The sequence below is a fragment of the Labrus bergylta genome, chromosome 21, assembly GCF_963930695.1.
Source record: "Labrus bergylta chromosome 21, fLabBer1.1, whole genome shotgun sequence".
In the NCBI taxonomy this organism is placed as follows: Eukaryota; Metazoa; Chordata; class Actinopteri; order Labriformes; family Labridae; genus Labrus; species Labrus bergylta.
Genome location: NC_089215.1, coordinates 2,101,339 through 2,125,623, shown reverse-complemented (window position 1 = coordinate 2,125,623; position 24,285 = coordinate 2,101,339). Strand labels below are relative to the sequence as shown.

Below are 24,285 nucleotides of genomic sequence, written 5' to 3'. Positions count from 1 at the left end.
CCAACAGGAAGTGAGCAGAGGTGCTGACAGGAAGTGGCCAGAGGCAGAACACACCACCGACAGCTGCGACAGACAGAGTTCTAATCAGAATCAAAACCATCGTAAAATCATTATCAAACAAAACCATCATCATCAATAATAATATCTCATGTGCAGAATCCAAACTTCTGCTGATAAACTAACAGATGATTTATGAGGGTATATCTCACATGCAGCTGTACTTTCTACTTCTGTTAGGCAGAGGTGATTATGTTGACAAGTATTCAGATTTCCTGATTTATTTTTATAGTTACATTTGATTGCGTTATAAATTTTTACACAAACTGCACCCTCCTACTTTGGGCCCCAAAGGTTAAATGTCCTCAAATCCTTCCTTCTGGTTTCATATTTATATCCCTGAACGTATTCTCAAAACGTCCCAAAAGGGATCACTGTGATGTTTCCGTTCATGATACCCTAGAGTCGCTGAGTTCCCCGTGTAGATTTGGGGCTGAGGTCGAGCCCCGCAGATTCGACTGTGCTTTGTTTTAATCCCTCTTTACATAATAGATACAAGACATGCTTGACTGGCCCTGAGTGTCCGCCTGCAGCTGCACTGTGCTCTCTGTAATGCAGACATCTGGGTCAGAACGAGCCCCGTCTCCATCCTGTCTCACTGTACGCTACAGATTCAGCTCACAAACAATCAGGCAGCACAGAAGAGGTCTGAAAGGGTTATTAATGTGAAAACAGCAACCGCAAGAAAAAGGTCAAGAGACGGTTCTGTGTGTCAGCTTCAGAGTTTGTAAAGTGAATAACTGCAGTCCAGACAGATTGTTCAGCTTGTCGCTAATAATCAGTTTCAGTTTCTGTCTTCTCATCCCGATTGAACCATTCGGCCAATTAGTGCGTAACCTAGCGTTCCCCAGTTTACAGCCCTCTTTAGTGCAGTCGTTCTCCCTGTTTCCACTTCCCATCATGCCTTGCACGGACAGGAAGCAGCACACAGAGTCCGATCCGTCGGCAGAGATAAACCGCGCTTTAATCTGCGGTGAAACACAGAGTGAGTATCTCAGTGATGTGTTTGAAGTAGAAGACGTAGTGGAGTAGAAAACGTGGCTTTTTGTAGTTTAATGTTAGCTGTGCGGGTTAGTTTAAAAAGAAATGTAGAGCAGCAGTTTGTGACAATTATGGTTTAATGTTGTTTTTCTTATGTCAGGTCTGGTGTCAAAATGTATAATCTATTTATACACTGACTTAAAATTTGATATCATTGTGGTTCTGAATGATCTTTTTTAAATAATAACAATTCAGATGATATCGAAAACGATGTGAAAAGGAGCGGTCAGAGGTGAAGTGGTCGAGTCTGCAGCTCCGGTCTGCTTGACAGAGTTTTGAGCCTTGTTTCTACCGAGCAGTAGCGTACACATTTATGGGCATTTCCACCGTTAAAAGTTGAGAATGGTACCAAAACAAACGACCCGAACGTCAACTTTTTTGCTACCCTTCTGTTGGGTTGCCAAGCGTACCGATCCGACCCTAAACAGAAGAGTTAGACACACTGCAGTCAGCTGATTGGTCAAAAGAATTGTCACTTCTCGTGCGAGAGCTGTAATAAAGCACAAACACAAAACTCTCCACCCAATATCTCATGGATGTCAGTGTGTATGTCTATTTTACAGCGTCATATCATGTGTGTTATTTCCTAAAAGCCTAACCAAGGAAAAGAACGGCAAATGAGCCATGGCTAGAAGTCCTAAATACATTGAATCTGTTACTCTTTAATTAGCTGTAACAAGGCCTTTATGGATTGAATCTGACAAAATGATTCATTTCAGGAGTGATTTGAAGGCTGTTTTTGTTTATTGCGACTAATATCAGAGCAAAGCTCCGCCCCTTGGACAACCACGGAGCTGCAGACCCCTGCTGGTCATCCATTGTTGCCCTCTGTTTACTGTGTCGTGTTCATCAATTAGCCGGCTTAGCTACACTGTGTCGCGCTGCTGTGATGTAAAGTTGGTCCTCCAAACTTCTGTTTTAGTTTAATGTCACCTCTTTCTTTTTTTTAAGTAAAAACAAACGACTGTTGGAGCATTCAGGAATTTAAGAGCCAGAGACGTCAGCTACAGGATGACATATAAATTACAACAATTTTGGGATATTTAGGGTGCAATGTTTGTGTATTTAAAGCTTGATGATTTGATTTGTTGGAGTTGTAATTTATGGGTTTTGTTTAGCGTGAAAGGATGAAATGAGTTGACCTATGACAGTTGACTTTCGTTGTCAAATCAACAATAGTAAATGTGTGGTTAGTTGTTGAACTGTAGTTCGGTCTTTAGCCTCACTACTTCATCAGGTGTAGGGAAATATCATGTTTGTACTTTATGTCTGAGCCCGTCGTCCAATATCCGACATTCACAGTTTTTTTAAATTAGCCGTTGCGGATTTTTGATGACTGGTTTGTTCGCTGCACTAGATGTAACTGTACAGGGTCCGAAATTAACTTTTTGACTCACCGGCCAAAGGTGGCAGGTAGATGAAAAAATTCACCGGCCAAACATATTTTTTACCGGCCAAAATAACAAATTGTGTTTTTGTGCCCGATCTGTTGCAGTACATTTAATTGAGAAGGCATTATGTTCTGTTTAAGTCACAGATTCGGTCATTTCATCAGATCAGGAAATTGAGATATTCTAAAAAATATATATATATTTAGTGGCCTTTATTTTTTTTTTATGTATTATTTGTAGGCAGTAGTTCACATGACCACTACTATTTTTCTAAGCGTTATGTTTCCCTTGCTGAATAAAGTAAACATGTTTAAGATTCTCATATAACACAGGGACTTTCTTTTGTTTAAATCCAGGCTTCCTGAAATCTCTCCTCCCAGGTTTAGATTATTTAAGTACTTGTCTTATTATCAGTATAACATGACTCTCTTTTCACAGCCCACAAACATAAACTATACCAGATTACGGCACTACAAGTTTGACCTCCAGTGTACCTTTGATTCACAGAGACTGAAGCAGCTCTCAGTGAGAACGGAGTGAAATCTGTGTCTGAGCTGACTCAGGCAGAGAGCGGCCACTGTGACCACACGGTGACACCCGGTACGCCCGCCTGCACGCAGCACGTCATGAAGCCACAACACCAAACACTTAACCCTTGTTTTTTTTATTATTTTTTATAAATACTTTTGTTTGTGTTAATTTATCCTATTTTATGAATTAACTTTCCTTTGTTTCAGATCTTTGGTTGGAGAAACAGTCTTCTTAATTTGTTGATTTTCTTCCACCTCACAGTTTTGATTATTTTTAGCCCTTAAATCTCTGAACACATGTGCCTGGTATTTTAACACTTACGCTGTGTTGTCATTACATAGTAAAATAAGAGACCATTGAACATGCAGAATCAGCACTAACACAGACAATAACATCTCTCTGTGTGTGTAAGGATTAGCCACAGTAGCTCCACTCGGCTCTGGGTCAAACATGCTTTGATCATAAACACTGAGTCTGACAGCTGCTCCCGAGCCCAGTGGAAAGTTGTGTCATCGGGTTGAAAAGCCTCCTTGATCAGTTAAACAGCTCCAGAGAGTGTGAACATGAGAAATACCACAGCTGACCCGCAGCAGCTCACACAAGGTCAGGGTCGGGGGGGGGGGGGGGGGGGGGGGGGGGGTCGTTTCAGAGCCCAGTTAGCCTATAGTTAACAAATTTCCCCCTGGGATTAATAAAGTATTTCTGATTCTGATTCTGATAAACGTCTGTCAGATTGCGGGTTAGATTGGAGGTTCAGGTTATTCCCTGACTGACTGACATACATTTATCCCACAGTAGGGACGTCTGCAGAGAAAGCAGAGGTTGCCGCTGAGCTCTCAGGAGAAGAGAGCGCCACATGTGAGGACGAGGGGCAGCTTGGTAATGCCTCCGGTCTCTGGGCTCTTCCCATTTTTTTCAGCTGCTTTGGCTTTGGTGCTTTCCCCCCCTAGAGTCTTAAAGACAATCATTTTAATAGGATCAATACCTCTCACATGTCTGGACTGTCAATATGAAGTGTATTTTACAAAATATGTGACCTTGAATATAACTGGAGGGCGCTAGTTACTTGTAGCCGTTTCCGTCTGTTCCTATAGTCTCTGTGCTAAGCTAACCAGCTGTTGGTTGTATATTCATATTAAACATGTGGACAAGTGAGTGGAATTGATCTTATTTTCTAACTTGCTCTGATTTCTTAAAGTAGTGGACCTTTCATTTTTGATGCTGAAACCTGCTCTTGTGTTGGCCTTGATTTAAAATCTGCTCACTATCTTTTTTCTTTCAGCATCATTCTGGGAAAAGAGCGGGGGCTTTTATTTATTTATTTGTTCTGTGGCTTCTTTCTTTTTTTCTTTTCATGCTTGGCTACGATGTTTAATACTCCTACGTTTCAGAACTGCAACATGATCATAAACAGACTCAAACATGCCCCCCCCCCCCTTTTTTTTTATACCAAAAAGATGGTTACATCCTGGCTATTTCAGGATGGCCAGACCGCGGGGAGATTTAAGACTTCCTGTGATGTGTTACACAGATGCACGGCTCCCAGTCAGGATGATTTTAAAAGCAGCTGTGCAGTGTGGTACTGCTACACATGACAGACTGACATCAAACATGTGGCCTGCTCTCTGTGTTTGCTGATGATGTTTTGATATTTGCTTTGGGCTCTGTGCATTAACTGAAGACGTGCTGTGTGTGGGCTTTGTATTGATTTCTTTGCAGTGAGTGAGTGTATTAATCATTCCTGAATGACAGAAAGTCATTACTGCTAATGTTCTAATGTCTTTTCCATCTGTCTCTACATGTTCCACCCGCAGCAGCAGGAGGAGCAGCTCCAACAGGTAGGCTCTTTATGTCTCATTGATGGCTCTCACCCTGTATTTATTTACCGCAGGTGATAGATATGAACACAGTATTTAGTCCAGGGGGAAGCCCAGAGGAGAAGGAACTGTCAGTACTCTTCATTTCCTGTACTGACCGATTCATCATGTTGCTACTGTAATACATCATCTGGAGTGTTCCACTTTAATAATAATTATAACTATTTATTGAATCTAATAACTCAAGTTTAGAGTGATTAATAACACCTAGCGTTTTTTTCAAATGTCTTTTTTTAAATTGTTTTCAATGAGTATTGAGTGTTGCCGCGATTTGTGTAAATCAGTGTACTTCTTGTGATGAAAGACACAACAGAATACTCAAAGTACTTTGTCTTTTTCGATTCTCTGATTTTTTCAAAAATCGCCAACCAGAATTTACATTTCTAGACACTTCAAATCCATTATTACCCCTTTACCTTTTCTGAAGATATTTTCATCTTTAATATAGATGGAAATGGAAATAACAGGAGCAAAATGTAGTGTTTCATACTGAAACATTAAGACATGACACAAAATACAGCAACCGGTATTCCCAGGATAGAGTGCAATAAAAAAAAGGAGACGAGACATTTTAGGAGAGCGTTGCTCACGATCTCAAATATAAAACATGCAGTTAAAAAGTGACAGAGCAGTGTCGCTCATACAGCGGTAACCGTTGTCAACAGACTGTTGTCATAGAGACAGGACGGACTTGCAGTGCTTTTCTTCTCAACGCACAAACGCTTCATCCAAACGTTCCCGAGCGTACAGCCAGCGCTTCTCTACCCGTTAAAATGCTAGGTGGACACGGGCCTAATTCACTTTTTATGGCTTCATGACAGTTTTCCTCACTGCTGTAAGAAAATTTAAAATGTAGGTTAACGTTTGTTTTGGGTGGGTTTATTATTTTACATTTATCTGAAGTTCAGGAACTTTCTACCACATTTTAATCACTTTATTTATGATTAAAAACATACACATGTTCGTGGTCAGTTTCAGTGGAATGCATCATCTGTTGTCTGTGAGCCCCAGCGTGATGCATCACTGTCCATTCTCATCTCAATTTTATTTCATGTGAACTTCTTTCCATCACTCATCACGTCTCTGTTCCTGGTTTGGCATCCTCACTGGGTTTTTTGGGGTGTTTTTTTTCTGGTTAATGAAACACAGTAATCTTTTATTTTCCTCATGGACATCAACTTCCCTGTTTTGTTCACTTCTTTAGTCTTTTTTTTTTTCAATGGGGAGATGGAAAACAAGTGCTGTGACTGTCATCATTAATCTGCTTTCCAAACAAATTAGCAAAGCCTGCTTCTGGAGTCTGCAGTGAGTTTGCGTTTGTGGTTGATGGATCTGCTGAAGTTGGAGCTTCTGCCGAGCGTGTCGACATCATGAGAGCTTCCTGCCTCCAGAAAATCGGAAACGAGGTGGCGGGAGAGAGCGTGAAGAGGATAAGTGACTCTTTATGGGCCTCTGAAGACCTCGGCTGTGGAGCTGGAGCAGAGCTCAGGCGGGACGTATCACCCGGCAGGAGGAGCCCTGAGCGGGGCGGAGCTGTGGATCCTCACAGGGCGATCAGCCTCGACGCCTCTGAGTGCCTGAGCGAAATGAGCAATCTGTCCGGGATGTCTTTAATGCGCACCGCAGCTTTGGAGGATCTCACGTCCATTGGCGATCGAGGAGGTCAGCTCGTCTCTGAGCAAATAACAGACGGAGCGACTGCAAACAGAGCAGCTTTAAAGTCCTGCAGTGACGCTGAAAACAGAAATATCAACCCAGAAACGAGAAATCCCACTCGCACCCAAAGTCTGTCTCACTCGGTCTTTGATTCTCCTTCAGACAACATTCTGAATGAGCATGGCAGTAGGAACATTTCAGACATGGATAGCTTGTTTACCAAACCAGCAGCTGAAAACACCAGCAGTGACTCATCATCACATAGAGGCCACTATTCAAAGCCTGACATTTCTAATGACTCAGACATGAGGAGCGATGTGGCTCAGACCACCAGTACCGCTGAGCTGCAGAAAACTCCCCCCCACAGCTCTCCAGCCAGAAAGTCTCTGGTGCCGGTGGCTGTTTTCAAAGGTCTGTTTGCTGTCATGTTCACCAGTTCAGAACCAGTCCTCCTCAGTTAACTCCTCCCACTTCTTTCTTTTACAACGCAGCTTTCTTTGCAGCACTCTCCCTCCGACTTTTTGTCTGATACGGACGTTAACTTTGACCCGAGGAGAAGCTTGTTGTCCCTCCCTCCCCACTTTAGCTTTTCTGTTTCATCTCTCCATCTCTGCTCACTTTCGCTGGTTATGCAGCCCTGGAAAAAAAAAAGAGCCACTTTTTTGTTTTCCACAAGCACTTTGTGTCACGATGCATGCTGCATAACCCCACATCACCAACGTTTGATTTGTTGTTTCTTTGCTGTGAGAATGCTTTTGGGCACACACTTGGAAGCAGAAGGATTTCATTTACCTCACTTGAGTGGATAGAAAGGATAAATTATAGATGTTAACCCCCCCCCCAAAAAAAAATGGGGTCAATCTAAATCCCTTTTTTTTCTCTCTTCTGTCTGTAGCTCAAGCAAAGATGGATAACGGCTCTGCGGATAAGGTATGTGACAGAGAACATTACTACTCATCTCTTTCTTTAAAGGGATTATTTTGGTTTATTACAACTTGGAAAAGGTTTGTAGCTTCATCTGAACATAGGGTGAGCAAGAAACATAAACAGATTGATGATAAAACTAGACAGAAACCTCTCAGTATTTTTCAATTACTATGAGACATTATTGAAGGCCACAAACCAAAAATTCCTCTGGAGGCTATTCTATCCTTTTCCCTTATCCAGATATCCACTGGTAACACTGAAAGCTGCAAAACAGTAGCTGACAATCAAAGTGTTTGAGGTTGCTAGATGATATCTAATGCGTTCAAAGATTGATGACAAGAGCTGTTTTTACACTGATGAACTCCTGAAAATGTCTAAAAAAGTCAGGACAGCCTGCTCAGACAATCTTAGAGTTGCCTGTTTACACATGTCCCTCACAGCAGCAGACGTAGAGTAAACCCTGCATGAATCCAGGATGGCAGACGAAGCAAACAGAGTCTGACGCAATGTGGACAGTTTCATCGAAGCTACTCGTAATTTGACACATTCACAAGATCGACAAGAGTGTTCAGATTGTTAGTAAAATACACAATTTCTGACTGAGACATAAAGTCAGTGGCGGTTATCTTGATTGTTTACAAAAGTCATCCCATCCAGTATTAGATCAAGACGAAAAGACAAAAGAGGTTGAAATATCACCCGAGCTTTTTGTAAATTTGCATCTATGACAGTTTAGAGTTTACTTAGCCTGAGTCTAACTTTGACCAGGAAACTTGCTGTCACTGTGCAATGCAGGACTGTTCTTCTCATTTTGAGTCGTTCTTCTCAATAAAGAGGTTTAGCTAATCTGGCTAACACCTCCTCCTTTCACCTGAGGGATTATAGAGCTGTAGAGATTATAAAGCTCTTTTTTTCTCCAAAGATCTGCTGGAAACTTCACTTGTGAGAGAGGAGGGTCAACCAAAGCAGCAAAAGTTTTTGGCCAGAAAATAAAAACAACGAGCTACAACAGGCTTAGACCTCCTATGTGGGTCAATGGAACTGTGGAGTTAAATTATAATATAGATAAGAATTTTTTTCCAGTTTGTAATAAACCAGAGAAATCCTACAACCTTTCATTTCCATCATATTCATTTTCTTCAATCATTCCTTTTGTTTTATGATCATTAGAACGTTTGTTTCTCTATTCATTTCCCCCTCCTCATGACAAAGACTCAAACTGCCACCACACCAACCTCTCTCCCAAAAAGACCATCCATAGTCACCGAGGGCAACAAAACACACGCTGCCTCCCGAAACGGCCCCAGCTCCATCCCTGTTAAAGCCAGCAGCACAGGGCAGGCCGGAGTAAGTACAGGTCTGAATGCAGCATAGAAGTTAAGACCTGCGCTCAGGTCAGGATGGATGGATGCTCAAGTTTACAGTTTGAAAGAGAAAGGATGTTTAACTGAGTTTGGTTGGTTTGAAAGCATCCAAACCTCCACTGATTTCTAATTTATTCAATTACTGTCAACACTACTCAAATCCTTTACAATCATCACTGATGGCATCCTCACACTCAAACAAATAAGACCCCATTTGTGTGATTTTTCCTTCATCCAAACATGTTTTTTTTTCTGAATTGCATGGCTCTTCATGTAGATTAAAGCAAATACATCCTTCGGAGGTAAAAGCATCTTCTCTCCTGGAAATGTAACTTTCGTTTTGTTGTTGTTGATTTTCAGAGTGGTGCAAAACAACCTGGAGCCAAAACCTCTGCAAGGCCTGGAGGTACGGAACAAGGACATTACACCTCATTTTTGTTATTTTGATTGATGGACTTTTCATTTTTTGTTATTTTTTATAAGTAAGACTTAAGAATTACTTATGATGTGTCATATTTTTTGTGATACAGCTAGTGCCAAGAAACCTCCCACTCCAAAAAATGAAAAAGGTAAAAAAAAAAAAAAAAAAAAATAGAAGCAAAAGCACAACTCATTAGCGATCACTTTAAGCCACCGTGCCAAAGTCTGATCAGGTTAATCCTGGATCATACTTGGGGCAGCTTTCAGTCAGCACAGCGCTTTGTTTGTTTTTATGATTTATTCTTGTAAATTATTTTCTTTCATGCCTGACCGCTCACTTGCTTCAAACCGCTGACACTTCTGACACTTCTCTGATTGTTTAAGATGCCAAGAGTGGACAAAGCAGCCCTGGTACTCCTAAGTCCCCCACTAGCCAAGCAAAGGCGGCGGCCGAGGCCAACAAAGTGAAGAAAGTGGCCGTGGTGCGCTCTACGCCCAAATCCCCAGGCTCGCTGAAGAGCCGCCCGCCCGCTCCTCTGGCTGCAGCAGCACCCATGCCGGACCTGAAGAACGTCAGGTCCAAGATCGGCTCCACGGAGAACATGAAACACCAGCCAGGAGGTGGAAAGGTAGGATTACTCAGGGTACTCCTCATACTGCAAAAAGGCTCTTGTGTAGTTTGCAGAGGTGAGGTTTGGGTCCATTAACATTTTTCTGTTCAGTCTGATCTGCTTTGGAGGCAGAAAGAAGCTTATTGGTTGATTTCAAACTCAGTAGGTCAATTCAAAATTCTCTCTCCACCGTTTGGTGCTTTCCAACGGAGGCTGCATGGCACCAATTTAGATCTAACCAAAGAGGTCGAATGTAAACTTAAAAGATGTCTATTCTTCTAAAAAGATTGTAGTGCATCTCCATAAAAAGCATTGGCAAAAGAAGAGATTCAAGATTTTGAATCCTGCATTGTTAACAGACATGTGCAGGCCTTATGAAGCACAATGCTTGACACCATATTACAGCCGCAGACAAGAACCACCTGGTGTCAGGACCCCCGTGTATCACCTGCATGCCCAACAGTTTAGTGGTGGAACGGATCACAGTCATGGATCAACTCGGTGGACTGTGTGTGATCAACAGATCGATTAAAAAATATACCATCAATGTGTAAAATAAATGTACTGCCGCTAAATCCCTGTGCAGAGTCTGAGTGAAAAGAAAGCCTGTAAGCACTTTCTTAATTCAAAGTAATTGAAGGATTATTTTACTGCTTGTATGGCATCATTTGAGGTGTAGCAGACGCGAAACATAACTGAGGCGCATGGAGATGTATTGTTATTCGTTCTGCTTTCTTTTTGGCCGATCCGACACAAATCTGTGATCTGATACAAACCATGAGATTTGTAATCTCTTGCACCACTAGAACAGTTAAACACCTAACGTACATGAGAGAAACATACATACTGTATGTTTTATAAATAACATAAATCAGAGTCTGAACAAAGACAAAGAAAAGTGTCTCGGCCCTCTGAGGTTTGAATCAATCAGTGAGGAATGTTTTTGGACCTCAGTCTCTTCAGGTGCTGTGTGTACCTGTGTTTTAAGAGTGTTCATGTACTGCATGTGTGTGCATGTGTCGGTGTGTGATGTGTGTGTTTTGTGTGTGTAAATGTGTGAGGTCCTTTTCAGCATTCAAACCCCTTTCAAGTCTTTGTTCTAATTTTGTATCGGGTGCAGTCACGTGTCTTCCTGCCAATATTTAGAGGATCTTCAGTTGTGATATTTATGGAATAAAATGAACGACAGAGTAGAGAGAATGAGAATTAAAAACTCCAGGACAAATGATTCCCTCCACCCTCTCTCACTCTAACACGACCTCATGCATGCCGTTAACACAAAGCAACACGAGTCCGTTTTCTTCACAGCTCATTGTTTCACTTCATCGTCTTCTACGCTCAACATTCTAAAAGCTGACGTTTTCATTCTTCCAGGTACAAATCCTTGATCAGAAGTTGGACTATAGTAATGTGCAGGCTAAGTGTGGCTCCAAAGGCAATTTGACACATGTACCCGGTGGCGGCAAAGTGAGTAACTGAGGGATGAACTCAACACCAGACTCTTGAGTATCTCTGCAGTTATGATCACCAAAAACAAACTTTTGGTAAAATAAAAACTAAGTGCTCTCTTATTTTTGTGCTCTCCCCTGTTCACATGCTCAGAAGATGGACTTCAAAAAGAATCTGTGCAGTCACAGCTGGCTCAAACATAACTAATATGGCACTGAATTATTTAGAGTTTTGTACTAAGTTGTTTAGACTAAAGGTTAAAGCTGCATCTAACCAAAAGACCACTGCTGTAATGCATTCAAGCTGGCATCTGTAACATAATATTGGTTTAAACAATGAGCCAGTGCAATAGGAGTATCATGCACTGAAGTCCTATAAAATATCCCCCTGTAGTATCAAAGATGTATTTCTCATGTTGCAGTGGTTTAATGAAAATCTGTGTGATAAAAAGATGCAAAGTTATGGATGGCAGCTTAAATGAAGCGAGTCAAAAAACGGTCTAGATGTCATCCCTTCATCATTTTATCTTCTCCTTTGAGCTGCTTCCCCTCTGGCAGCTTTCCTCCTTATCCTTTCTGATTATTGTTGTTTTCCCCTCTCGCACCGTGCAGGTCCAAATCCTGGACAAGAAGCTGGACTTGGCTAACGTCCAAGCTCGCTGTGGCTCCAAAGCCAACCTCAAGCACACTCCTGGTGGAGGCAAGGTGAGAGATCTGGATGCTGATTCAGCATTTTAGGAAGAATGACATTGAAACACTTGCAAAAATGATTAGTTAATTTTAATGTAAAGTTGTATTTTGCCGTGCAATAGTACAATTAGTTTAAATGTCCCATGAATTACTAAATATCTATTTACAATAGCTATTATTTGGCCCATCGATGACAAAAAAACATGTTTTATAGTGTTTGTTATTTTCTGGAAGATAGAAAAATACTGAGTCCGCACACCAGAAGCTGCTCCAATTAAATTTAATTCATTGGAAATATCACCACATGTAACGTTTGGGGCCCTCGCCCTTCATCAGACATGAACAAGTGAATGGACACACCTCCACATATATCCAACCCCTGAGGTCACCTGACAGGTCATGTGATACAAAACCAGGAACAATCAATATAAGCTATGCAAAACATTCATGTTGAAGGTCCACAGGATACTTTCTGGAAACCATAAAAGAAAAGCTTTTGAAAAAGTAACTGACTTAGTTTAAGATGTGTCACATGTCACTCCCCTGTTGTGTGCAGGCTGTACTCTCTAACAGTTACAGGTTTTCACTTTGTTCCCTGTTTACTGAGAACTTCTTTCAAACTCTTCACTTATATTCATTCTTTCGAAAACAAGGCTGACTCACTGTCGTTGCAGTAGTGTCTCTCAGTGGTTCTCCTTACCTCTGCACTTTTCCAGGTTAAAATCCTTGATCAGAAGTTGGACTATAGTAATGTGCTGTCTAAATGTGGCTCCAAAGACAATGTCAAACATGTACCCGGAGGTGGTCATGTGAGTAACTGAGGGACCTTCTCATCTCTGCAATTACGCTCATAAATCCTTGTTTTGAATAAATCAAAGCACTTCCCCTTCCTCTTTAATCAGCCATGCTCCATGGTTAGCTCTCTCTCTCTCTCTCTCTCTCTCTCTACCCTGAGCCTCCAGATCGTCCCTCAAACATCTTATTTCCTCTCAATGAAAAAGGTCCTCATGCGCAGCCTCGGCCGCCGTTTCTTCCTAGCAGGATAACCGACTTTCTTTTCCCACGTATCAACTTTCCAGGTTCAAATTCTTGAGAAGAAGGTGGACGTAAGCAATGTGCAGTCCCGCTGCGGCTCCAAAGATAATATTAAACATGTACCCGGTGGTGGCAATGTGAGTAGATTTGGGATTGAGCTCGTGGCAAGCTGCAGGTATGCAGCTGTCGCCAGAAAATCCTATTCTTGTTGCCTCTCCTGAATGCATCTTCACGAAGGAGCAGGATGTCAGAGTGCACGAAATCTCCCATCCGTGTGAAACCTGTTTTCCTCCCCACAGACCTGTTAACACCTCCTATTAACAGTTTGATATTTAAACGTGAACACACCCACCATGAGCATTTCATACTGAACACTGGAACAGCACTAAACTGTACAAACACTCTACTCCCTGTAGCTTTCCTTCCTGCACGTACTGATGTCTGAATTAGTTGTATATCTGAGTCCTTTTGTCAGTGTGAAGTCACTGTGAGTGCTCTCAGTGCCTCCTCTGTTACAGCTAACAGAGTTATGTAATGCTCATGGTCTAATGTTGAATCTGTGCTTGTTGGTTTGACCGTGATAACAATCTGACCCCCTAAAAATGGCTCCTAAACAATATAAATGGAGGACCATTCATGCCATTGTGATAAATAATAAGATCCTCTTGGGCGCCGGTGGCCTAGTGGTTAGTGTGCGCGCCCCATATATGGACGTTGGAGTCCTCTAATTAGATCCTCAGTCAGGATAACCTCTCTATAAGGAATGATGTAAATAAGGATAAGAATATCAGGGTAGCTCATAACAGGATAAGATGTGCAATACGTGGCCCACGATAATATCCAAATACATCCATTCTGAGATATATTGCTGGACAATCATATGATGATACATCTTTAATTCTGATTAACAAAGAAAAATAAAATGCGCCTAAATAGATAAAGTGCAGGATAAATGTATAAAATCACAGAAATTCAGAGTCCCTCTCACCTCTCATCATCTCAATAACTGTCCTGGTACCTTTAAATAATGTTTCATATTTTCTGAAATCTATAAAGTTTCTCAACAAATTTTTTTTTAAAAATCATAAAATTCTTATTTTGAAATAATCTTTTAGCATCCTTTAAGATAAAGTTTTACAAATTGTGTAGTTTAAATTTGATTTAAATTAATTGATTGTTTCAACCTCAGCCTACAGACCAAAAGAAAAGCTACAGAACAGTTTTCTTTATTTTTGATTTGAAGGTTTTCCATTATAATTGACCTACAGGATCTTTTTTTATCACATTGGCAGAAGTTGGCGTCTAATCAGAATGCATGAATCCTGTGTGAGGATGTCTAAATTCAAACTGACCCTAGCTTTAAGCTGCAGGATCAGATACTATTCACAAAGAGAAAATCATTTTTTTTAAAGATTCTAAGTTTCCTCTGAACTAATTGTGTCATAAAATCGTCTCTGCTCTGTAACAATGAGTCTCTGTCCTCGGCCTCTTCACTGTGCCTGTTGATGTGAGTGCCGAGATGACCTCAGCTGAGAGACTGAGTGCTTTGTGTGATAACAGGAGAGCCTGAGATGAGGTCACTGAGACGACCGTTAACTCCAATCGACATGAGACATGAGCGTGTCAAAGAGTGCGGATTATCATCGACATTAAATTGGATAATTTTTCTGCATTTTGTTTGCTAATTAAGGTTACAACGGTCATGGATGGCATGACAAGACTTTAATATCTAATGAAGTTTGTCTTCATGTGAACGATTTGATGGATCTGTGTTTCCCTCCTTTCCTCCCAGTAACAGTTTTAGAAGACTAACTGGACAGTTTCTGAGATCAGTCCCCCTGTAGCTGCTGCATGCAAACTAAACTTAAAGTGACCGATGTCTCTCTGACGTTTGTTTTTGTTCTGTTTTGTCGCCTTCACAGGTTCAGATTGTGCACAAAAAGATCGATCTGAGCACCGTTACATCAAAGTGTGGATCGAAAGACAACATTCGTCATAAACCAGGTGAGGATGTGTTTGTAATGTCCTGCAAGACAAAAAGATAAACAGCCAGCACAAACTTTAGAACGCTTATATACAAAACCTATAATTTATGCTGTTGATTTTTATATATTTTTCCCAATAAGGCTAGTTTAAAATCACATTTTTCATCAGTGACCGTGCACTGGCTAAGTGGTGCAATTTAAAAACTGAGTGTGTTTCTACACTTCAGAAGGTCTTACTTCCTGTTTACTTTATAGACTAAGACCTTGGATTAAAACATGAAAAGAGCACATGAAATACAGCTTTCATGTTGAAAACAGTGTTGAATAGGGACTCCTGACTCCTTTAGCAAGGCCAACCTGTCCTGTTTTAAATGACTACAGGTTGTTACTCACTTTCACCTTTACTTGCACCTTTAAGAGACCTTTACTCACAGAGCCTCTCAGCTGGTTTCATTTCAGTAATTGTTTGAAGGCCAAACACGCTGATAATGGTGTAATGTTTCTGTCTTCAGGTGGTGGAAACATCGAGATCAAACATGAGAAGCTGGAGTTTAAAGTCCAGTCTAAGGTCGGCTCTCTTGACAACATCGGCCACGTTCCAGGAGGAGGAGGGAGAAAGGTAAAAATATCACAATCAAACTTTATGTTAAAAAACGCCTCACTGCTTCTTAATTCTGTCTGTTTTCATGTTGTCACCTTTTCATATTTCTGCTGCTTAATGTAACACAGCTCGAGCACCTGTTCTACTTTCTAAAAAGATTAGGTTTTCAGTCATTATGAAGACCTGCAGACTCACAGTACCTGAACTCAGCATGAGCAGCAGTTTATCCATAGAGCTGTTCTTCTTGTTTTTTGCTCATGACGGTTTTAGTGGGTGAAACACTGTCAGCAACTCAGAAAACTTAACACCTCCCTAACAGCAACACCCGGGTCATCTTAACACAAATGTCCTAAACAACTACAGTATTCCACTGATATCTTTAGAGGTGTAACAATCCCTCTGAAAGTTAAAATAAACATCTTGATATTCAATTCTCCCTTATCTGATTCCTCTGACTGCAAAACTGTAAAAAGCCTGATGAGATAAGAGAGCTGGAGATCAAGACATGTACACAAAATAAGCTTCATATGCAGCAACAAGTGGTTTGCAGATATTTCTTTGCCCTTGATGTCGCCTGCCAGGCAACTACTTGGTAAAAACATTTTTCCTATTGTTCCAAATAAAGTACTAACTGGAGCTGTAGTGCTAAAAAGAGTTGCTCTTCATGCAATACTCATACAATTGCACAAACACTACTCTGTCATTTTGACTTTTGACTCCCTTTGTATTAACATAGGTTGCAATGGTGACCTAAAATTTTAAAAGTGTGAAAAAATTGGTCTCCTAAGAGATCCAAAACGCTCCATGCTGACCTTTCCCGAGAAGCATTTCCCTCCATGTGACACTTCACAGAGAATAGTCAAATAGCATGCAATCCAAAATGCAACCAGTTATTGGTAAGGAACTATGGGTATTTGAAAGCAACCCTGATGTGGGCTTATGTGCAATTTAGAAAGACTGTGGGCGAGAATAAGGGCTTTAATTTATTCCACCACCAACAACGTCATCTATGCTTTGATTTGGTTGCACTAATTATTATTCTAAACATTAATTGTATCTGTGACACTTTTTCATTAGCTAGACTGTATTCAGAAAAAACAACAGCTGTTTTTTACAGATGGGTAGTGGCTCAGAATGATTCCCTGACTTCAGAGAGCATATTTGTGTTCACTCCTAAATGGAAGCTTTCTGGCAGCTGTATTTTTTATTTTTGATTAGCAGTTAGAGATTCATGCGCTGGATCATTTCAAAACAAAGCGCTGTCACACATTTCCTTTACCCACAATACAGCACATAAATCACCATTAATGATATATCTGCTGAGATTCACACAAAAAAGAATCTTTTAGAGCTAATATTTCATGATTAGTATCGCTCAACCTTTCCTCTAGAGTAAAGCATTAGTGCTTCTCTCCCTCTATTGTTTCCATTTTCTCCATCCAGTTATTTTTGTGTTTCTCATGATTGATTTTTCTTCTGTTGTTTTGCCATTCCATTTTTTCTCATATGTTGTGTTGCATTTTGATTTCTGTTGACACCATCACGTGTATTTTTGTTGCATGCCTTGTCATTTCCCTTGTCGGGGGGCTCCTCTGTAGAAGGAGAAGGGAGCAGAGGGGAGTACCTCAGACAGCCTCTCCATCCCCTCCCCTGCTGTCACCCCCCCTCAGTCACCTCAGACTGTCCCTTCAGCACCCATCACACCCATCCTGACGAACCCCCTCATAAAGATTGAGGACTCCTGTAAGTACTCACGAGCCTGATAAGGGTGTTAAACAGCTGCACAGATGTTTAGTTTGTTACTGATAATGACAGTTTTCATCCATAAATGTAGAAGTTTTTCATGGGTTTCAACTCGTAGTCCAGAGAACAGGAATGGGGGAACTACAGGGGGCTGGATTGTTTGTATAGGCGAGAACAATAGGGTGGTGCAGGGTATACGCAGGTATTCTTTATGCTGTCCTCCAGGATGTCTAGCAATGCCAACTGAGCCTATCAACTCTCTCTCATTATGTCCATATTATGCATTCAAAGTAATCAGTGATATGCTGTTAGAGAAAGAGAAATTAAAGCTTGTGGAGTGCTGGGTAAGGTTGAAAAGTTACCTAAATACAAATTGAGAAGTGACCAGTGGATGTGGGCGGCACATCTGTAGACAAATTGGCCACTTTCAGTGGGTACGCATGGCTAGTGGAAAAATGTGCATTCTGTCTCACTGCCTGCCCTGGTGCAAAAAAAGAAAGAAGCAGAGGATAGTCTACCTGAATTCACCTGTCCAACAAAAAAGGCTGCACAGGTGTTACAGTGAACTGGGCAGAGGCATTTTAGGCACAGCTGCCTCAATGGAAACAGTAACACAACTGCTCGTATTTTGCATTACAGCTCTTACATATTTAATATAATAATATAATAAATATAAATATAATTATATTATATTTGATATAATAATATATATTTATATATTATTATATAAACCAGATTTTATGTATCTGTTAGATGAATATTACCGTTTTTTTATCTAAAAATATTTTCACCACAAAGTTAAAAGCCTTACTCCTTTGTTTGTTATCCAGAATTTAAAATAAATACATTTTAACATTTTGACTACACTGTTTGTTCTCACAGAAGAAACATGAAGGTTCATTGAATAAATTATATGTTGATCAAGCAAAGATTAAAACTAATTAATTTTGATCATCTGTAATTGTTTAACGATTCCCAATTATTAATTCTTAATAATAATAATCTGAGCATGGTAGATTGAATATACGAGGTCTTCAGGTCAATTAGGGGAACTTTGGATCTTTTACATCATCTTCCCTAATTTTATTTATATATAAGTATATTTATAGATATATATAAAATGTATATTTTTTAAATATTATTTTGTTTATTTGTGGTGATTACTTAGTCAGCTGCATGCTGTTGGAGGAATGAGGTAGCCAACATTCACAAATGAAAATGTTTGTTTTTTAATCATTCTAAATAAAGTTTCAAACATTTGAAAGAATTGGCCAAACCTTTAAAGACTTATTGTAGTAACTTGATATTAGCCACCCTTAAAAATGGCCTTTCCATCTCTTTGGGGAAGAACATGCAATAATGTTTGACAGAATGTGCAAATCATCACATTAGGTCAAACATTTGCTGGTTGAAGCTCCTCACGTGTTCGGATTTTGTGCTCCTTGTCAAAAGAAGCAGAAAATATCACTCTGGGCTCTATGAAATTGTGACATAGTGAAATTTCTGACATTCTTTTATATTAATCTGAGATTTAGAAGCAGTTGTTTCATTATCACTCAGGACTTGTGTTAGGCATTCAGTCGGCCAGCAGAGGGCGCCCTGCATCTCTTTAGACATTTATTCCACCCAGCATGTGGGAATGACTTTTTCTGTGATGTTCCTGCAGATTGAGAGCCACAAACTGAGCTTCCGTGAGACAGCCAAGGCCCGCACTGACCACGGCGCTGAGATCGTCTCTTTGGAAGACTCCCCCCACCAGCTCAGCAACGTATCCTCCTCCGGCAGCATCAACATGGCCGACTCCCCGCAGCTCTCCACGTTGGCCGACCAGGTGTCCGCCTCCCTGGCCAAACAAGGCTTGTGAATGCACCTCCTCCTCCTCTTCCTCCTCCTCCTACTCCCCTTCTCCAACCTCTCCCTCCACCTCCACCTCCTACTCCACCTCCACCACACGTCCACGTTAGAGGAGTTGTGATGCCTTCCTCATTATGTTCACAGGACTTTTTTAGCTACCCATCACTGTTTATCCTTCACTAACTGTTCTTAAAAGAAAAAAAACAGATTAACATTTAGGCCAACATGTATTGAATTTCTCTCTGTGGTCTTTATTTGCTCTTCTACCTTTTGTAAGTTTCCCTTTAAGAGTCAAAGCACCCCAGCAGAGCCAAGTTCTCCCTGTGAATCTGACTAATTCTCTTCATGCATATCCTGGTGGATCATCCAAACACCCGGTTTCCTGTCAACATCGACTGTGAACCCTTTAGGAAGTTTTAAATGTCCCCTTCGATGGGTGTCCACTTCTGTTTAGTTTTCTTTATTTTTAATTAAAGCTAGAACTTGTCAAACGGAGGGAAAGCAGACTGTTAGGTGCCAGTTTGTGCAAACGCTGAAGAAGGAACAGTGACAGGGTACAGTGAGGGGAAGACTGTTTCAAGAAAAGTAGCAATTTGTTTTTTGTTTTTTTCGTAAAGGCAGGAAAAAAAAATGCTTACAGACCTCGCTGCTGTCTTTGCTTTGTGTAGTCCCGACATGTGCGGCACCTCTGTAGGTGACCCGGGTGCAACCTGGATTTAAAAAAAAAAAAAAAAAAAATACAGAACGGCTAGAGTAGAAACTTTGGTTTGTGTTGGGCACAGTTTTATAATCGTACTCTGTGGATATATGACATGTATTTGATATGAAGAAACATTTGTATTGTGCCTGCTACTGTCAGTGTTATTTTGATTTGATTTTTTGTTACTGCTCTATTTGTAAATGCGCTTCAGCTTTGACATATGAGGAAGACAACTAACCTTTCAAGTTTAACTTTTATGGCCAAATTATGACAAGGAAGCTCATCACTGATTACAGTGTTTAACCTGCATATTAAACGTAGCCAGAATAACGTTTAAGGCAATTCTTAAACAACTATTCTTAAAGCGAGACTACGTAACTTCTGCTAAATATAGGCCTCTTAGATGATGCTATATGCTAAGCTAACTAAGCCAACTCCACATGGTTCACTGATTAGTCGGGTATTTTCCGGCAAAAACTGTTTTGTCCTTTTAGAGGTTAACCAATGAGTGCTGGAGGGAGTAACCATTAGCCAATCAGTGCCAGGGGCAGGACAAATGCAGTTGTCATTGCTAGGTGTGTTGCTGCAGTCATGTGCTCCTCTGGATGGTTCAAGTTTTTGAGTTTTTGGAGTTGTTGTTCCGACTTGAGTAGGAGTTCATGTGCATTTTCCAACCCGGAAACTCGTTCTTCCGATGTGTCGGACGCCACATGAATGCAGGGTGTGTTCAGCCACGATGAAACATAATGAAATAAATCAAAATTAAATCTCTGACACAACAAAAAAAAAAAAACATACTTCAGAGGTCTTAAACCGTTTCAAACCTTTTAAAGAAAAGCTGTTCAAATATTCCTCAGATCAGATTTAATGACGGCCATGATGATTGCATACGAGCCAAAAAAGCGCCACAGTCGAGACCAAAACAGTTCTTCTTCTTCTGTGGTTACGCTCCATTTAAAGCGACTTTGTGGTGTTTGAAACACTTTTTAACACATCGAGGTTTATCTAAATTTCTCTTCTGATTGTGTAACACGTCTTACTCAGCCACCTATCAGGACAAACACATACCTCAAAGCCATGAACAACTTTTCACACTGAGCGTAACCTTGTTGTTTAACTGTGTGTCAGAACAGAGAAGGAGGAATAATGACAGCTGCCACTGATATGACATTTTTTTTCTTTATAAAGCTAGCATGTCTTCTCGGAGGCTTAGTTTGTTTTTTATTTGCTCCACTCCCTTAAAACAGAGGCTAAATGTTAGCATGGATATGCATCAATGTTTACTTCAACCCGACGACAGTTTCAGGTGGATTCATTGCGCTCGTGATTGGCTCAGTGAAGTCAAACTGAAGATAGAAACAAACTGAAAAGTTGATAGTTCCGTCTGATTTCAGGCAAAAGCTACAACTTAGCGTTTAGCCAAGTGTAAAGACGTCCCAGAAATGTTTGATTGACCTAACATCATGCTAGCTAGCAGACACTAACAGTTGCTAGTAATGCACCAGATGAAGTGAGGCTGCAGCAGAGAAACTTCTGAGTATATAACTACACAAAGGCTGCATTACACTTATTCTAGAATTAATCCTAAAGACAAAGAGTGTGTGTTTACTTCACTCAAACATAGTTACATAGTCTCACTTTAAAAAAGAAAAGAAAAAAGAAAAAGTAGTATTTTAAAATTCATTGACCAGAAAGAGAACGACTGTCTGGAGAAAGAGAGGGATGGATGAAGGATGGATGAAGGTTGTTGATGGATGGATGGATGGATGGGTTGATAAGGCCAAGTTGAGATGAGGGATTTTGGGACGCGACAAGATGAAGAAGAGAAACTGTACAGCGATGAGCTCATCATCAGTTAGACACATGACACCTGTACCCACGTCAGCTGCTAGATTTCATCTTCAGGTCTCAGAAAAACAGCAACATGAACAAATGGGCAAAAGTATGTGGACACCTGAAGTCGCATCAATGAAACCAGTTAATCCAAAACCATGCTGCTCTTCTTCTTCAACACCAAACTGGGATTCTGTGCGCTCAGGCAAATTAAAAACAGGAAACACACAAAACTTAAACAGAGGTTCCTAAACTTTTTTGGCTCGTTCCTACGGAAGCCCGAAGCGGACATGCATCCAAGCATTTCGCTCTCTTTGTCTTCCTGTGATAACGAGTCATTTCCGGTTGTTTTCCTGGGATCTCGACTTCTTCATCTCTTATCACCAGAGTTACAAAAGCACAAAAAACCATAGAAACAGGTTTCACCAGAATATTGTTTTGTTTTCAAGATCGCCACAAAACGATCCCGTTATCACGAGAAACAAGCTTCAAAACGACTGAAATGACTCGTTATCGTATACAAGTGGAGAGAACAAAATACAGGGATGCATGTCGTCTTAGTGACTCTCCTGGGTTCATCTTTTAATTTAGTTATTTTCAGAAGCCAGGGAAGATTTAAAAAAAAAAAATTGCCATGAAGTGAGGAAAACGTTTAAATTTGAGCAGGTCTGAGATATGTTGTTGTTTTAATGCTGTCCTTTCCTGTGTCCTGTCTTCTGTGATCACAAAAATCACAATTTTCTATACTTAAATACGTTTAAAACTCGAACCAATGAACCACAATTTGTCTTGATTTGTTTAAGATTGAGAAGAAAAATCACTTTTAAAAACACCTGTACACAGATGGAAAATTAGAGGGAAAAAAAGAAGGGATTCCTCCTTAAAGATGGAAAAAAACTATGACCCTGCTCCCCCTAGTGGTGGCTTTTATAATGAGTGCTGAATGCTGGTTTCGTTAATTGGAACAAAAGGGCCTAGCATACAACAGAACAGAAGTGTTCAAAAGTTAAGTAGCAAGAAAGGCTAATTAAAAAAACTTGTGTATAATTGTCAATTCATAGTTTAGAGAACAGTTTTCAAAACTCAGGATTTTTAAGTTGCTCCCCCTAGTGGCAGCTTTTATAATGAGTGCTGAAGGCTTGTTTCCTTAATTGGAATAAAAAGTGGCTATCGTGAAAAAATCCCTGAACAGAGGTGCTCAAATGTTCAGTAAGTTTGCCGAGTCGTCCGCATACTTTTGTCCATTTAATGTGTTTTTATTGAAACGCCACAGAACAGGAGAGTTTGAGGGAGTTCCTGCAGACTTTATCGCAAAGAATCTTGTGTTTGATCAACGATATGAATGCAACAAGCTGCAGATTCAAAAAGTTTTCAATAAGTTAGAAAAATAAAAGCATGAAGGGGCTCTAACATGTCCTCATGTTGATAAATATTCATCACTAATACTCCCATGAATATATAGTGGAAGACCTTCTTGCATGCACCTCATGTAAGAGCCAGCTCGTCTGCTTGTTGCCTCCCTTTCTTTTTGTATATCCTGTTAGTGTATGCTCTCTGGATCCTGAGGGATATACCAAATCTGCTCCCGGCTGTGTGTCAAAATAAAATCTTTATAAATCACAAATACTTTAAGTTAACGATCAGACAGGATTTAAGTGCGTGCTTGCAACATTATCTGCATGCTTCCTTATTCTTTTCAGACAGAGCACAGTCATCTCAGTGTGCAGGATGGAGATGTGTGTGTGTGTGTGTGTGTGTGTGTGTGTGTGAGGGTCTGGGAGTCGATCCCACTGCAGAAGAGGCGATGAAGGTGTGCGGTAACGTTTGTGTCCGGGAAAGTCTCTGCAGTAACAAAACTCATCACCTTTTTTTTTGTTCTTTTGTTTTGTTCTTTTGTTTGGGTTCTTTCTGACGCTGTACAGTTGTGGAAATGTGATTGTTCTCGTTATTGTGCATTTTATCAATAACTGGTTTATGATGATACTTGTTGCTGTATATGTGTATTTGAAAATAAATGCTATGAAGTCACCGTTTTGTTTTTGTCGTGATTAGATTTCCAAAACAAGCTAACATTACTTCATCTTTAAAGGTCACATATTCTGCTAAATCCTCTTCTCCATGTTTCTCTAACTCTAATGTGTCTCTAGTCTGTCTACAAACCCCCCAATGATGAGAAAAGTCCATCCTCTCCGTCTTTTACCTGCTCCACTTTTCAGAAAATGTTTCCCTTCATGACATCACAAAGGGCAGTAGCCCCTCCCCCAGGTGGGTGACACTCCCACAGCTAGGTGTTTGTTCTGCCCTCTGAGTCTGCCTTCTCACCGTAAACAATAGGACATGGAGCGAGAAAGCACCGAGACACCCAAGCCCTTCCAGAGAGGGGGCGTGGTCAGAAACAGCTCATTTACATATTTAAAGGTACAGACACAGAAACAGTCTGTTCTGAGCAGGGCTGAAATAGAGGGGTTTATAGACATGATCAAATACAGGATCAGAGTGGATTTAGAACAAGAAACTTCAC

General features: G+C 40.6%; 1 protein-coding gene across 18 annotated transcripts in view; it reads left to right on the top strand.

Annotated features, from left to right (window-relative positions):
• Window positions 1-23,792, top strand: part of mapta (microtubule-associated protein tau a) — a 36,671-nt gene extending 12,879 nt beyond the window's left edge. For 2 of the 18 annotated variants that reach the window (XM_065949711.1, XM_065949699.1), the window contains exons 3-15: window positions 2,997-3,089; window positions 3,816-3,899; window positions 4,835-4,858; window positions 7,449-7,483; window positions 8,693-8,827; window positions 9,205-9,250; window positions 9,649-9,893; window positions 11,250-11,342; window positions 11,936-12,028; window positions 13,093-13,185; window positions 14,971-15,052; window positions 15,546-15,652; window positions 19,044-23,792. In XM_065949711.1, coding sequence (XP_065805783.1) covers window positions 2,997-3,089; window positions 3,816-3,899; window positions 4,835-4,858; window positions 7,449-7,483; window positions 8,693-8,827; window positions 9,205-9,250; window positions 9,649-9,893; window positions 11,250-11,342; window positions 11,936-12,028; window positions 13,093-13,185; window positions 14,971-15,052; window positions 15,546-15,652; window positions 19,044-19,241 — 1,328 coding nt within the window. In that variant the 3' untranslated portion in view covers window positions 19,242-23,792. Of the gene's footprint in view, window positions 1-2,996; window positions 3,090-3,815; window positions 3,900-4,834; window positions 4,859-7,448; window positions 7,484-8,692; window positions 8,828-9,204; window positions 9,251-9,648; window positions 9,894-11,249; window positions 11,343-11,935; window positions 12,029-13,092; window positions 13,186-14,970; window positions 15,053-15,545; window positions 15,653-17,232; window positions 17,378-19,043 lie in introns of all 18 variants that reach the window. The other 16 variants (XM_065949701.1, XM_065949700.1, XM_065949705.1 and 13 more) reach the window with 16 other exon arrangements.
• Window positions 23,793-24,285: the final 493 nt, after the last annotated feature.